This window comes from Protopterus annectens, chromosome 2.part0, assembly GCF_019279795.1.
Source record: "Protopterus annectens isolate FY-2018-M chromosome 2.part0, PAN1.0, whole genome shotgun sequence".
Taxonomy (NCBI): Eukaryota; Metazoa; Chordata; order Ceratodontiformes; family Protopteridae; genus Protopterus; species Protopterus annectens.
The window spans coordinates 477,423,183-477,439,935 of NC_056728.1; the positions used below are offsets into that span (position 1 = coordinate 477,423,183).

Sequence of the window (16,753 nt, forward strand, 5' to 3'; positions counted from 1 at the left end):
TATGGATTTTGACTAAACCCATTCAGGCAAACACAGTAAACCAAAGCAAAATAAACAGAAATAAATATATAGATAGCGATACAAATGCACATATATTTTTAATCAGAGGCTTCTACATTGAATATTCCTTCATTGCAGAAAAGGATGGAACCTTGACCATGGCTCAGGAAACCAAATCCATTTAGTGGGAATTTGGGGGAGCAGAAAGACTGACATTTTCCAAGTTTTCCTATACTAGGCAAAGCAAGATAATTCCTGGTTAGGGTTGCAGCCCATAGTGAGGATTAATGGCGTTAGCCTTGCTTCAGATATGGCAAATGCAGTGCTAGATTATCTCCTGGCAAAAGGGCTGTACTGGCACGACTGCATGGTGGGAGTGAGGTAAATCTATAGCTGGGACTTAAGAAAATAAATTCGAACCACCTGTGGATGATAACAGACCTTCATCAATGTTTTTTGCAGTTTGTAATGTAGCTATAGCCAACCAGTAGACAGTGAATGAGTCACTATCATTTGGAAGGGACTACATGGTGGTGGGGGAAAATAAAAAGGAAATACTTATTAAATGTCACTGTTAGTGTGCTTATCTATAGACAAATATTCTGAACTGGTCTGTGAATGAGGGACAGGTATGACAGCATTGAGAGAGGTGACGAGTAGAATATTGGGACACCGGTTTCCTATCGGATAACCGAAGACCATTTTGTCGAATGCGTCTTTGTCAAACTTGAAATGTCGAAAAGGCAAAATGAGCAGATTTTTAATTCTGTCCCTGGGAAAGAAGTCACTTGGCCGCTTCATCACTTTGCCATTTTTGGCACTGTAGTGCCTTCTCAGAGTTGGTATATTTAAGTAGGGGGGTGTGGGGGAGAATCCCCCCACTTTATGCAATGTTTTAATGTCTTTTTTTCTTTTTGGGGAACAGTGATTTTTTTCCTTGGGGAAAAAAATCGCTGTTCTGGTTGTTCGATGTCTTGTGAATTCGAACTTTAGAGTTCAATATAACAACGTTCGATCATTTTATCGTTCGTTGTTATAATATAGACCCAGGACACCACTTTAACATGTAGAAAATAATATAGTTAAATAGTGAAATGTCATAAGAAGTGGTGAAATGTCATAAAATTATCATTTTGCTCTTATTTATATAAAGGAGCATAAGAGTGCTTCTGGAATTAAGTTTTGTGTAGTATGCTTTGTAGTACTTGTTTATTGGTTACTGTTTTGGCGTAGAAATGGTGAGGATATCATTGTTTATTACTGTTTTTAGATGGAAAAAGGATTTGTATATATTAGTTGTGATCTATGGGTGGATGTGATATAGGGTTCGTATTCTTGAATGAGTGGAGTTTGCTCTCATCTCATTATTTCCTGATGGTCACTGTGATTAGCAGGAGTGTAATCCCGTGCGCTGCTACTTATAAGTATGTGATGGACAGGGGCTAAGGTTTTTAAATGCTGGTCTGCTGCCTTCACTATTTGAATGTGCAGCAGATCCACTCCTAGTAATATGCAAAAGGCAGTTAGGTTTTAAGGGCATATGGAAAATGTGCCTTGCTAGCCCTGCACGGGGATGCATAGGGATGGTGCCTTAATGGCACTCTTGTCTAGGTTTCAGTTAGCATCATTGGCACTGGAAGAGCCAGACAAGGAGGGGGAGAAGAGAAGGGGTTTGGCCCATCCACCTCTCTGGTGGAGTGGGGGGCGAGACTTGCTTACATCCAGGCATATACACATAGAGGTGCAGTTTCCCTAAACCCACCACCAAGTGCATTGGGGGATGTGCACGACTGCTTGGACAGAATGCTCACTGTGGAAGAGAAGGGGATATCCTCTACAGCCTGCCCATTGCACTACTTCTCCCTGGCACTTCATTGGGTGTCTCCAGGGGAAGTAGGGCCTAAACAGAAAAAAACTGAACCAGTCCTTATGGCTGGAGGAATTATGGCCTCTCCCAGTCGATCCTTGTCATGGTGATGAGGAACAAATGAGCCAATTGACTGGGACGGGAACTGGTGATTTAAAAAACATGTTGGCAAAGAAAAAAATAAATTAACATTGTTGTCTTGAGTAATAGCCAGTACCTGCCACATACTTGTATGGTCCATACTGCACAGCTGCTTATTAATTATAGTTACTGGCGGCTCAGGATTTCACCCACCTCAGTTTGAGCCCTGATCCTATCAGTACAACCTTATCAGCACTGATTGAAACTTGACCAGAACTGATTTGTGTGCAGATGTGCATAAGTGTACACTATTTTCAGATTAAGGGGGTAATATTGACTATCCAGTACAACTCCTGCATTTCCAAGTTTATGGTACACTGTCACTTGCTAGTGAAAATAGGGGGGAGCACATCTTACTGTTTACGTTTAAAATAAGTCCGCCTGTAATATTTGTATAGTAGCAGTTGCTTTCAGGAGTCACCCTTCCAAGAATGAACACCACACATTTTAGTACACAAATAGAATCTTAGTCTAAAAACATTAGCTAAAGGATTTCACATTTTTTCTTGCATATTGTATGTTGGTCAAGTCTGGTAGGGAAATGAGTCCCCTCCCTTAAATACCCACCACTCTGTCCCCATACTTGTATTGATGCAGGCTTGAGTTAGTGGCTGTACACCGTCTGTATTTTGGTGTCATCTTATTTTTTAACACATTTATTGAATTATCACTTGTGACAGGCAAATTTACATTTATATGAAAGTAATCAAACTATATTAACATTAATATGTGTGCATCATGTTCACATTATTATGTAGGGAAGGCCATTAAACAATTTAGGTTTAGAATACGTGAACATGTTAGGGCTATAAAAAAAGATGAAAATGTCCTATTTAAACATGTTTCGAAATGCTGTGCTTTTAAAAAAAATTCATTTTTACAGTTTTGAAACAGATCAATGAAAACAGGTTTGTGAATGGATGTAATAAGTTGGAAGGGAAGGAGCTAGATTGGCAGATTCTTTTAAGGGCTAACCAGTCACCTGGTTTAAATGAGAATATTAACATTTAATGTTTAATGTTTATTAAAAGCTAAATGTATAAATTAATTATAGTAATATTATTATTTATTTAATATAATGTATTTTAATGTTTATAAGAAAAAAGAAAAACATTTATTTATAAAGTTTTGTATAGAAGGAAATGTAATCTGATTGGTCCTTGAGTATTGGTTTGGCGCCAAACTTGGTATTAAATGGCTTATTCTAAGCTTATAAATGTTTTCTGAAGAAGTTCTGAAAGGATTATTAAAGGAATCAACTGTTAGTGTGTCTTATTGATGGCAGTATGGTGATGCTTTATCCAGTTTTGTTTTTAAACTGTTTTAACAAGTTCATTTGCAAACATTAATTTTACATATGTTGCTATATATCAAATAACCTAAGCAACATTACATAAATTATTTAATTCTTTCCCTTATTTAAACAAGAATCATCTTTATTAAACCATCTTTTTATGACATAACAAGTCATATATTTATATATATATATATATATATATATATATATATATATATAAAATGAAAACAACCACCCCTACACAATCCTAGTTGCAAGCTTTTTACATAACAAACCATACTAACACACACTCCCAGTTGTAACATTATCATCTTATAATCTACCCAATCATTTCAGTCAAACATTACATAGCTCTTTTAAGTCCTGCCTTTTTTTAAAACCCTTATTCCTCCCTGTATGTATTGTTCCCACAATTCCCTTTTTTCCTATGTAGTTTGCCCTACCCTTTTCTAAAGATCTAAATTTCCAGTTGTTTTATCTCTGTTACTATTTCACTACTTCAGTATAGTTGGTTTAGATTTTATTTCCATTTTCTAGTAATTGCTTTTTGGCAGCCACCATAATTATACACACAGCTCAAAAAAAATCATCCCCCTCATCACACCAATGCCCACCCAGCATCCCCAGACAGTGCATCCTGCAGGAATCCTTAAAGTCGCCAACCACACTCCCAGAAAATATGTTCCCAATTACCTCTTTTTTCCCCCATCACACCTCACTTTTTACTGTCAGTGGAAAAAATTCTCGGGAGTCTACTTGGTATAAAAATATCTATGTAAACATTTCAAAGCAAAAATCTTAAATCTTCTAGATTTTGTTGCATATTTGGAGGACATACATAAATCCTCCCATTGTTTCGTTGTGAATTGCTTAGCCAGTTTCTCTCCCCAACCCTTTCTAACCTCCTGTGATTGATTATATATTATAGTTATCATGCAATATTTTATATGCTGTACTAATTATTCCTTTTTTAATGGCAGCTTCTATTCTAGATTCTACTAAAAAAACTACCAGTGCTGGTCTTTCATTTAGGACCCCCTCTTTCTTTCTCTGTCTATACTCTGATATCAATCCTTGATAGAGAAGGCAATCACTAACCTGCAGTCCAAATAAATTCTTGGTGTCTTCCCATTCAGTCATCTTTCCCTCTCTAGTTATTTGCTCCCAATACCTTGGTTCCTTTGCCAGTTTTATCCAATAAATTCCAGAGCCCTCTTGCCTATTGTCTATATCCTTAATTGCAGACATCCCTATTGGTAAAATCTCCTTTCTCCATTCCCGTGTTGGCTTAGTTCTTAGAATACTTTCTGCTACTTTATGGATATAATATTTGGTATGATTATTGTTATTCTCCTTAAAGGCCTGCATCCAAAATCCCAGTCTCTCCTTGCTTCTTGAGCTTCCCCCCTGTTTCCACTTTGAATTATAGTTTTCTGCTTTGCTATGAATAGGAGCCGTAACTGTGTAGATCTGAAATACCCCTTCAAATTGGTAATCCCAATCCTGTTCTCTGGGAAAAATCAGCTTATCCACTTGACTCTCTGCCTCTTCCCTAGATAATGTCCTTCAGCTCTTTATTAATTGTTATCCACAACTTCTCCTCTGGTTGATAAAATATGCCTGACCTGTGTATAAGACTAAAGGGACTAAAAACATTTTTAACTGCTTGTATCTTATTATGCCTAACCATATAACAAAACTTCTATTTTCTCAGTTTTTGTATTATCTTTTGTTTAATCTCTTCCCACATATCCTTAGCTACCACACCAGCATCTTTTTTTTAATCCATACTCCTAAATACTTCATTTTACCATGTCCCTATAAATATGGATATTCCTGAACCAATTCGTGTGTGGGTACATAATTTACCATTGTTGCCTTTGTTTTAGCTTCATTAATTTTGTATCCCAAAAGATTTGAAACTGTCTCAAAATGTTCCACAACACTGTAATGTCTCTTCTGGTTTTGTCAGTATAAAATAATATCATCTGCAAACAGAGCTTTTCTTGACTACCATACCAATTATATCCTTGAATTTCTGAGTCCTTATTTTCTTTGCCAGTGGTTCTAAATATAATGCAAACACTGGATCCTACCCAGTTCGGCTTTGTTAAGGGCAGATCCTGCCTCTTAAACATAGTTGATTTCTTTGAACAGTCACCAAGGCCATTGACGAGGGAAGGTGGTCCACACAGCCTACCTGGACCTCGCAAAGCCTTCGATACATACCCCACTCGGCATTATAGATAAGCTCACCAGCTTAAATATAAAGCCCTATGTCACTAGATGGATTGCAAACTGGCTCAAGGACAGAACCCACATGGTTAGAATTGCTGGAGCCAAGTGTCAGACTCCAAACCAGTTACAAGTGGTGTCCCACAAGGCTCAGTCCTGGGACCTCTCTTGTTCGTATATATTTCGAGGTACAGGCCAACACGGAAGGACTGTGGCTGACCAAGTTCGCAGATGACTGCAAACTGGGCACCATAATCGACTCTCCAGCCGACACAAGCATCCTCCAAAAGGGCCTCATAGAAACAGACAACTGGTGCCAGAGCCATGGCCTCAAGCTAAATACCAAAAAGTGTATAGTCATCCCCTTAAACAAAGTGCCCACAAATTACCACATAGGTGGAAATCCATTAAGTACAGAAGAAGTAATTTAGGGACCTGGGGACCCAAGTTGATAGCAATCTCTCATTTGACAACCACGCACAAAGTGGTTAGAAAAACATTTTATATAGCCCACCTAATCATGAAGGGATTCACATCTAGATCAGGGAGGTCATCGTGCCTCTTTACTCATCCCTCATCAGGCCCATAATTGAGTACAATGCCCCTTTGGGATGTACCTTACCAGACACCTGCAGCAACTGGAAAGACCCCAAAAGTACCTCACCAAGAGGATCAAAGGGCTCAAACAGATGCCATATGCTGCCCGGTTAAAGAAACTCCAGCTCTACTCAGTGGCATACCGCCTGCTCAGAGGCGATCTGTGCCTGACGATAAAGCCATGTCCAACCCGAATTAATGGACATGCTGCACCTCAGAAAATCAAATCCCATCGAGCTACGCCGAGAGACTTGAACCTCAGCACTGAAATAAATAGGACATGCTGGAGGGACAGATTCATAACCCAGATTCTCCCTTCACTCTGGAATAAAATCCCAGTCCAGGTTAGGCAGAGTCCCTCATTGACTCTCTTCAAGAGGAATCTTGATGAGCGGATGGGAGATCGTAGGTTTACCCGGGTATCACTTCTGTGTCACTGTTAGACAGAGGCACAGTATACTAACCTCTAAAAGGGCATAGCAAAATAAATTTAAAATGGGTGGCGAAAGCCAAACACATTCTGGCTAGGCTTATAAATGCCCTAGGGCAGATAGCCTAGTATGAACCTATGAACCTATATGAAAGTAATCAAACTGTATTAACATTAATATGTGTGCATCATGTTCACATTATTATTATGTAGGGAAGGCCATTAAACAATTTAGGTTTAGAATACGTGAACATGTTAGGGCTATAAAAAAAGATGAAAATGTCCTATTTAAACATGTTTCGAAATGCTGTGCTTTTAAAAAAAATTCATTTTTACAGTTTTGAAACAGATCAATGAAAACAGGTTTGTGAATGGATGTAATAACAAGTTGGAAGGGAAGGAGCTAGATTGTCAGATTCTTTTAAGGGCTAACCAGTCACCTGGTTTAAATGAGAATATTAACATTTAATGTTTATTAAAAGCTAAATGTATAAATTAATTATAGTAATATTGTTATTTATTTAATATAATGTATTTTAATGTTTATAAGAAAAAAAAAACATTTATTTATAAAGTTTTGTATAGAAGGAAATGTAATCTGATTGGTCCTTGAGTATTGGTCTGGCGCCAAACTTGGTATTAAATGGCTTATTCTAAGCTTATAAATGTTTTCTGAAGAAGTTCCGAAAGGATTATTAAAGGAATAAAAGAGCTAACTGTTAGTGTGTCTTATTGATGGCAGTATGGTGATGCTTTATCCAGTTTTTGTTTTTTAAACTGTTTTAACAAGTTCACGTTTGCAAACATTATACTTCACATATGTTGCTATATATCAAATAACCTAAGCAACATTACATAAATTATTTAATTCTTGCCCTTATTTAAACAAGAATCATCTTTATTAAACCATCATTTATGACATAAGCAATCGTACATATATTTATATATATATATATATATATATATATATATATATATATATAAATGAAAACAAGCCACACCTACACAATCCTAGTTGCAAGCATTTCACATAACAAACCATACTAACACACACTCCCCAGTTGTATACATTATGCATAACTTATAATCTACCCAATCACTTTCAGTCAAACATTCCATAGCTCATAAGTCCTGCCTTCTTTTAAACATTATTCCTCCCATGTATGTATTGTTCCCACAATTCCCATTTTTCCTATGTAGTTTGCCCCTACCCTTTTCTGAAGATCTCATTTCCAGTTTTTTTATCTCTGTTACTATGTTCACTACTTCCAGTATAGTTGGTTTAGATTTTTATTTCCATTTTCTAGTAATTGCTTTTTTGGCAGCCACCATAATTATACACACAGCTCAGAAAAATCATCTCCCTCATCACACCAATAAGCCCACCCAGTATCTCAGACAGTGCATCCTGCAGGGAATCCATAAAGTCCGCCAACCCACCGCACTCCCAGAAAATATGTTCCCAATTACCTCTTTCTTCCCCATCACACCTCAGTCATTTACTGTCAGTGGAAAAAAATCTCTGGAGTCTACTTCGGTTATAAAAATATCTGTGTAAATATTTCCAAGCAAAAATCCTAAATCTTCTAGATTTTGTTTCATATTGGGGAGACACACATATACCCTCCCATTGTTTCTTTGTGAATTGCTTATCCAGTTTCACTTCCCATTCCTTTCTGACCTCCTCTGATTGATTCTTGTAGGTATCATGCCATATTTTATATGCTGTACTAATTACTCCTTTTTTTAATGGCAGCTTCTGTTCTAGATTCTACTAAAAACTCTACCAGTGCTGTTTTGTTTAGGACCCCCTTCCTCGTTTCTTTCTCTGACATCAATCTTTGATAGGGAAGGCAATCTCTAACATGCAGTCCAAAAAAAATCTTGGTGTCTTCCCATTCTGTCATCTTTCCCTCTCTATTGCTCCCCATACCTTGGTTCCTTTGCCAGTTTTCTCCAATAAAGTCCAGCTGCTTGTTACCTATTGTCTATATCCCTAATTGAAGTCATCCCTATTGGCAGAATCTCCTTTCTCCATTCCTGTGTTGGCTTAGTTCTTAAAATATGTTCTGTTCATTTTTAGGTCTAATACTCTATATGATTATTGTTCTCCTTAAAGGCCTGCATCCAAAATCCCAGTCTCTCCTTGTTTCATGAGCTTTCCCCCTGTTCCATTATCATCCCTTTCCACTTTGTGTTATAGTTTTCTGCTTATGCTATATATAGGAGCCTTAACTGTGTAGCTCTGAAATGCCCCCTTCAAATTGGATAATCCCAATCTTCCTTGTTCTGCTGGAAGAATCGGCTCATCACAACTTGACTCTTGCCGTCTTCCTCTCCCAGATAAAGTCCTTCAGCTCTTTATTAATTGCTATCCACAACTTCTCCTCTGGTTGATAAAATATACCTGACCTGTGTACAAGACTAATGGGGCTAAAAACATTTTAACTGCTTGTATCTTGCTATTCATATTCATGTAACAAAGCTTCATTTTTCTCAGGTTTTGTATTATATTTTGTTTATTCTCTTCCTACATATCCTTAGCTGCTACATCTGAATCACTTTTAATCCATACTCCTAAATACTTCACTTTATCATGTCCCCATAATTATGCATATTGCTGAACCAATTAAAATGTGTGTACATAATTTACCATTGTTGCCTTTGTTCTAGCTTCATTAATTTTATATCCCAAAAAGATTTGAAACCGTCTCAAAATGTTCCACAACACTATAATGTCTCTTCTGGTTTTGTCAGATATAAAATAATATCATCTGCAAACAGAGTCATATTTTCTTTGACTATCATACCAATTATATCTTTGAATTTCTAAGTCCCTTATTTTCTTTGCCAGTGGTTCTAAATATAATGCAAATAACAAAAGGAAAAGAGGACATCCCTGCCTGGTTCCTCTGCTCAAGCTGAAATTATCATAGAGGTCACCATCCACTTTAATTTTTCACCTCCAATCCCTCGTATATACTTTTAATCCACCTTATAATTTTTTCAGGAAATGCAAATGCTTCCATTGCCCTGCTCATAAAGTCCCATCTTACTCTGTCAAATGCTTTCTCTGCATCACTCATCAACAACAGTGGTGTTTTCTTACATTTTGCTTCCTGGATCATCAGTGTCCTGTTAATGTTGTCAAATGTTTACCTCCCTCCACAAAACCACATTGATCCATATCTATCAATTTTGGCATTAGTTTTGCAATTATTTTAGCCATTATAGACATAAACATGTTATAAACATGGTTTAGTATTGAAATGGGCCTGTATGAAGCTAGATCTGATGGATCTTTATCCTCTTTAGATATTACATTTACCACTGCTTTCTTATAGGATGTTAGTACTCCTCCTCTTAAAATACTTTTAAACAAAACCTTCCAGATCATTATCAGTTTTTTCCCTCCTAGTTTCCAAACTTCCACAGGAACACCATCTATTCCTAGCGACTTTCCTGTAGATTGGTTATACATTACCATTTTATCTCATCTCCTCCTATCCTAACTGTTAGTAATTGAGCCTCATCTACCTGTAACCTTGGCATATTTGATTCTTCCATAAACATTTCATTTGTATCTTTTCTTGATCTCTATAGTTCTCTGCTTTACATAGAATTTTCAAAGTATTTCTAATACCTCTACAGAATCTCTTGTTACCTTCCTTGTTATAGGCTCCCTAAGCTTGGCAACAGTCCTTTCTACTTTCGGTTGTCTGAATCATTGTGCTAAAAGTTTTTGTGCTCTAGTGTTATCAAAAAACAGTAGCTTAACAGAAATTTTTCCAAACTCATGTATATTATCAAGGTAATCCCTTATTTTCTGCTTAGCATTCTGTAATTTATCCTCCTTTTGTTCTGTGAGATTCCCTGTAGTCTGCAATACTTTAACATTTGTCAGTCCCTCAAAATAATTTTGTTACTTCTTAAAACCATAGCTCCCTTTCTTTTATTTCCACCCTATTATTAAACTCCATCTTAACTATATATTCAGTAGTAATTTGTATCCTGTCGAACAACTCCTGAATAATCTCCACCACCTATTCCTTAAATTCCACTCTTTTCAAAAGATAGGCGGGAAAGTGCCAGTGTTTATTTAATTACCCTGTTTTTATTTAAGTTGTTATTGGCACATGATCTGAAATAGTTATTTGTTGAGTATCAAGACCTTCAATTAAATGCACAAATTCCTGTGAAATGTAAATTCTGCCTAGCCCAGTTTTTATATCTTGGGGAATAATACATAAATTGACTGCAAACTCATTAATGAATTCACATCTTCCATGGCAAATAGTTTCATACATTTCTTCAAAAATCCATCCTCCTTTGTTATACTTTCCCTTCTGGGACCCCCAGACACATTGTCACTGCTGCAAATCAAATTCCAGTCCCCACCTATAAGTAATATTCCTTGCTGAAAATTGATTATTTCTCCCAGAATTTTCTTAAGCTCCCATTTATAGCAGTTTTTGGTGGAATATAAATACATGACAGTATAATCCCCTCTTGCCAGTAGCCCCTTAGCACTGCAAATTTGCCGTTATCATCTTTTGTATCCTCTTCTATCACTATTGGAGCACCTCTTGCAGTTAATATAAGTACTCCTCTTTTTCTTTGTCCCAGATATTCCACTGAATAACCACCCAGAAAACCTTTATTTATAAATTCATATGTTCATTTCTTTCCAAGTGTGTCTCCTGTAACATAGCTATTTGCACTCTACATTTTTAATATAGCTCACTATTCTTTCTTTTTTGTATTTATATGTGAGAACATTGACTCTTAGACATTACAGAAAGCATCATTGTATTAAAAAGTTATTATTCCCACCTTTTATGTATAACACCTTATTTTGTTAAATGGCTAGTTCCAGCTTTCGTGTTACATGCAAACACTGTTTGGCAGGTTGAACTTTTATATAGTTGGGTTCTTGTCATATCCATTTGAGCCTGTGGCACATTTTACAAAACTTTGTTTTATTGAAAGCCCTCAAAAAATAAAAAACACCCCCCAAAACCTATTAATTTAATGCTAACACACAAAACGATATATATCTACAGATATTGAAGTTTTACCCTCCTAATAGGAACAAATATCCCAAACTGACAGCCACACTCGCAGACCTGAGTTAACCTAAAAGAAAGGTTACCCATGCTAAGACACACATGGTACAGCCTGTGCTTCTTCTAAGTACTAACTGGTTAGCTGGGAAACCTCTGAATACTTCTCAGAGAACATCATCTCCTAACCAGTTTCTCTTTCCTTTTTTTCCCCAGCCAGTCACTCTCCACCAGACTGTAACCCATTTCTCTTTATCAGATTGTTTCTATGGAGACATGAGAATGAAACAGCTAATTTCTCATTATAAGATTGTCTCCATGGAGACATGAGGGTCGGATACTGAATTGCTACTAGCATACATTAATTTGCTAGAAAATAAGCCTTAGTATTCAGTATTCTTTTTCATTTAGTTGGTTTCTATTAAAACTTGTTACTAAATCAATCTAAGGTCCTTAATCCAATCAGTCTCCATGCAAGAATGAGAAAAAGCACATTATTTTTTTTTTTATTTTGCCATGCTCTTTTAACCAGGTTTTTTTCCTGCTTTATCCATCTATGCTGCAGAGCTGGATAATCATTCAAAGTTAAATAATAAAATTCCTTAGTTGAAGTAAATAAGTGAAAGCATTTCTTTCCAAGTAAATATTCAACAGTAAAAAGCCTGCACAAAATATTGTAAAAATAAAACATTCAAACTGGCAAATAGAATGAACATTTATTTGCTTCTGGCTAAAAGATGTGCTCTGCCCTTATTAGCTGTGACTTCCAGTCCCAAAGTAGAATTTGTAAAATATATATAGGCCATAGATCTGAATTTTGAGCCCTGTCATAAGGGTGTTCTAGCAAAGAGCAACTCTTGTAGCTTTACCTCGGTTTCTGTTTTGAAATAATACTATATCCCTGAATAGAATATCCTGTGGCTTTTGCTTTGAATCACATTTTGAAATGTGCTTTTTGGTTTCCAGTGTTGTATACCCAGTGACAGAAAGGATAGGATTTAGCAAAACAGTCTAGCTAAGGAAATCATCATGTGACCTAATTCAGCAGCTTCCAAGAAGCATAGACTTTGCTAAAGTACACACACGTTTACAGTTAATAAGTAGAAGGCTGAGTTTAGAGTAATTCTGAATGGTAATAAAGATTTTCAGTGACAAAGAAAATTGTATACCATTTTACACATTTTCTTTTATAATACTTTCACAAAAAGTATGTGCATTATAATTTTTTTCACTTTTGTCTTGATTCTTTATAACTTTAATATAATGTCTTATGCATTTTCTTTGAAAAGAAAATGGTAGTATTTTCCTATTTTATTATAATTCTCTTCACAGGGACCATCTGGTAGTACACATGCACAAACTTTAGATATGAGCACACCAACATTAAAAAGTATGATCCTAGCATGTGCATTGTAGTCTGACATGAATGTTGTTTGTCTTTCGGCTTTTCCCAGTTAGGGGTCGCCACAGCGGAACTCCGGTCCGCTAATGATTGGCAGTAGATTTTCATGAACGCCGAGGTGCCAGCTCGACGTTCAAACTTCAATGAAGGCACGCCCATTTACGCATGTCTTTCGAACGCCCACCCAACCGCGGGGAGGACATGCAGACTCCACACACATGGCACTCCCCGCACTCCAGCCGAGAATCGAACGGGAGAACCTCTTGCTGTGAGGCAACAACACTACCGCTGCACCACCGCGGATATATATTTTCATTTTATGGGTAGAAACAATTGCATCATTGGATACATTTTGCCAATATAATTAACATGTTAAAATGTGGTTTTGTGACAGTCAGTTTTCATCAAAAATGGAGTTGTAATGAAATTAAATTTCAGTGGTACAGAGACATGTTTCAGAGTTGTGGATTTTTGTAGTCATACACAACAGCCAAAATGAACGCAGTGCGTAACAAAAATCCATGAATCAAGTACAGGCCACTTAAGACTTAGACTGCAGAACCAGGTACAGATCCTGGAATTTACACTGACAAACTTTTTACTTTAAGCCGAAAGCAAGTATATAAAGCCTGTTAATTGCTGTGCATTGTTCTATAAAATCATAAAACTTGATAACATTTTGTCAAAAAGATACAATCAGAGTAGAGATTATTTTGAATTAATTTGCATTACATCTTTGAGGGGTTTGCATTACATATAAGATACCGGTCTGTACCTTTAGCACTAGAAAAGAGTGTAGGATTTATGTGTTGCATTTTTGTGTTATGTCATAGCTTGTAATAGTCTAACTCAAAGGGGAGTGAATGAAAAAAAATACACTGTATGTTTGGAACACTGTTGTCATCAGAGAACTGTTACCATTGTCTGTTTTGGTAGTTTCAGATACACTTAGTGTATTTATTATTTTTTTTCTTTTGCTGTGTTTTTTTTAGACTAAAAAGCTGCTGTGTTGTACAAAGGAGGAAGATTCTAAGTTTGACAGAGTTTGTTCTCCATCAGCAGACTCAAGCATCCTTTTGACATTTGGAGAATTCAATGAAGGAGCCATGAAAAACAAGGTATTTTCTGCAATTTCATTTTTATCCCACAGCACCATCCTCATGATTTGAAGCCTTCTGACTTTGAAGTAGTTCCTTGTGTCAATGAGTCCTTATTCCGGAGTAATTCAGAATGCTAGAATGAATAACTCTATGGTTGTTTCTGCGTTTTCATTTATTTTAGCTTGCAACTAATGGTCCTGTTTTGGGGTATGCAGATCTCTTGTAGCATTCTGCTGCATGCAATTAACACAGCCATCAGACATCCCATTTATTCCATTACTGACTGTTAAACCCAGTGTGAGACTGCCGTGGTCAAAGGTATTCGCATAACAGTGACTACAGCAGAAGCCCTGTAGTGCTAAAAGCCTGTTAATATTTGAATTTGTATTAGGTTGACAGATAAATCCAGACTGTCACTACCTGACAGAGGTAGTTGTATCTCCCACCTAAAATAATGGGGTTTTCCCTTTGCCCTGTGAATGTACTAAGTAGACTACATTATAGGTTCATAGGCAAGTATTAGGTTACCTGCCCTTGCCAACCATTTTAAGCCTAGCCAGTTACCCTTTTGGTGCGTGAAATAACCTGTCCTATTTGGTTATAGATTGGCCTTATCCCATGATCGGTAATTATATATTACCCCTAATGAGAATAACTGAGATCATACCATAGATAATTTGAGGTGACCCATGCAAGGGATAACACCTCTAGGAGTTCTCTCTGTCCATCAGTAGTACAGGAGTAGTCCTTGGCTAAATTTTCTGCTTCCCATCCATATTAATGTACTAAGATTACATTATAGGTTCACAGGAGGTAAATTTTGTTTCCCATCCGAAGATCCAAGTTGTGCTTGAATGTGGACAGGGATAAGCTTTGTTTTACTTGGATGGGAGTCAGTTCCAGAGCAGTGGTATCCTCTATGAGATGTACCTGTCTCTCCAAATAGTTCTGTTGATGCTGCCAAAGAGGTTGTAGATCCCTAGAACGAGTATTTCTGATGCCATTTGACGTGCTAATGTCCAATAAATCTATCAGTACTGGGTCGAGGGATGCCTTGTATGCCAGACACAGGTCATGTCTTAACAGTCTGTAGGATACCAGGTGTTAGTGGCAAGGCTATGGAAGTGCATGCCTGACATAATGCAGTGGCATCCACATTAGAATGCAGTTGTGCACTGACCATACATTGCCTTTCCTAATACTATTTTTGTATACAGCCTGTACATTGTTTGAAACCCTGACTGTGATTACAGATTTTTCTCAAATATCTTTCTACTGTCGTTCTAAAAATCTGAAGGACTAATTGTAACACATCACCCCGAATGTGGATTAGTAATTTCTTTTTTCCTCAAATGATTAACATTATTGATGGTAGTCACTTAAGTCAATAGTTGCAAGTAAAACTTGAAAAAGATCATGTATGCTAATACTAAGTTCAGAAATTGCAGATAAAACCTTAAAGATTTTTGCAAAAGTGTTGATTCTATAGTTAATCCTCTCTTTGTAGCTGATCGTTTTGCTTCCTCATTAGAATTGTATGCAGACAGCTTTCTGTTTTATTGAGGGCTCTGACCTTTTTGTCCTATCTTGTGTTTCAGGCCCAGACTGTCAAGGAGGTGTTTGCTCGCCAGCTGATGCAGATTAGTGGAATTAGTGGAGAAAAAGCTTCTGCTATCTTGGAGAAATACAGTACTCCTGCCAGGTATAGTTTTATAATACCATTATTTGTAATACCATACCATTATTGCATGATATCTTTTTCTGTGTGTACATTTCTGTTGGCCAAAACTTGTTCCAGCATCTGTGAAGGAAACATTTTCAAACTACTTTGTAAATGTTATCTTAGTGTTCGTGACTGATTTTTTTTTCTGGTCAGGTTTGTTTTCATCCTGTTGAAATTTTCATCGGCCTGTTAATGTTAGCCATCTGGGATATGGCTAGGTGTTTGGTATTATGGCTAAGAACATAAAGGCTGTGAACTTCATGTGCTTTTGTTTGCAGTTTTTTGTTTGACTTCATCTGTACAAATAAAGCTGACACAGTAACCAAGAAGGGACAGCAGTGATCAAAGCTGGATTATGATAGAATTCAACAGTTGTATTTAAACTAAGATGGAAAATGGGAAAAAGTGTTACAAAAGCAGATAGGGATGTATGCCTGTTCAGACAGTAGTTAAAAGATAAAGTGCGATGTAGAACATAACAGAAGAACAAGCAGTGTGTCTCTGTGTGTGTCTGAGTTGTATTACACTGCAGCGCAAGGAGTCTAGGTAGTAAGATGTCTGCTTTGCAAGTCATATTGCAGTAAGGGAGGGTGTGCATTGTTAGTAACACAGAAACATGAGCCATTGACAAGAGGTGGTGCAACTAGGAGCTGCAGAGATATAAACTGACTGAGAAGGAAGACGGCTGTAGAATAGAAATCATCACAAACTATGGTATCAAAGGCAAGAGCAGACAGGAAGAACAAACTAAGACTAGAACAAGGCTTGGTTGGGATCACAATCTGTTAAGTGTCCTGATTGTTGGGGAGGAGGAAGGGTAGAGCTGGTAGACTGATATGGTACAGTATCGTGTCCTCCAGACACAACCAAGGGGGGAGGATAAGAGATCAGAGGAAAA

General features: G+C 37.0%; 1 protein-coding gene across 1 annotated transcript in view; it reads left to right on the top strand.

The window, feature by feature from the left end:
• Positions 1-16,753, top strand: part of MUS81 (MUS81 structure-specific endonuclease subunit) — a 597,219-nt gene that overhangs the window by 540,721 nt on the left and 39,745 nt on the right. Inside the window, exons 14-15 of the mRNA XM_044060324.1 lie at positions 14,025-14,150; positions 15,731-15,834. Coding sequence (XP_043916259.1) covers positions 14,025-14,150; positions 15,731-15,834 — 230 coding nt within the window. The remainder of the gene's footprint in view (positions 1-14,024; positions 14,151-15,730; positions 15,835-16,753) is intronic.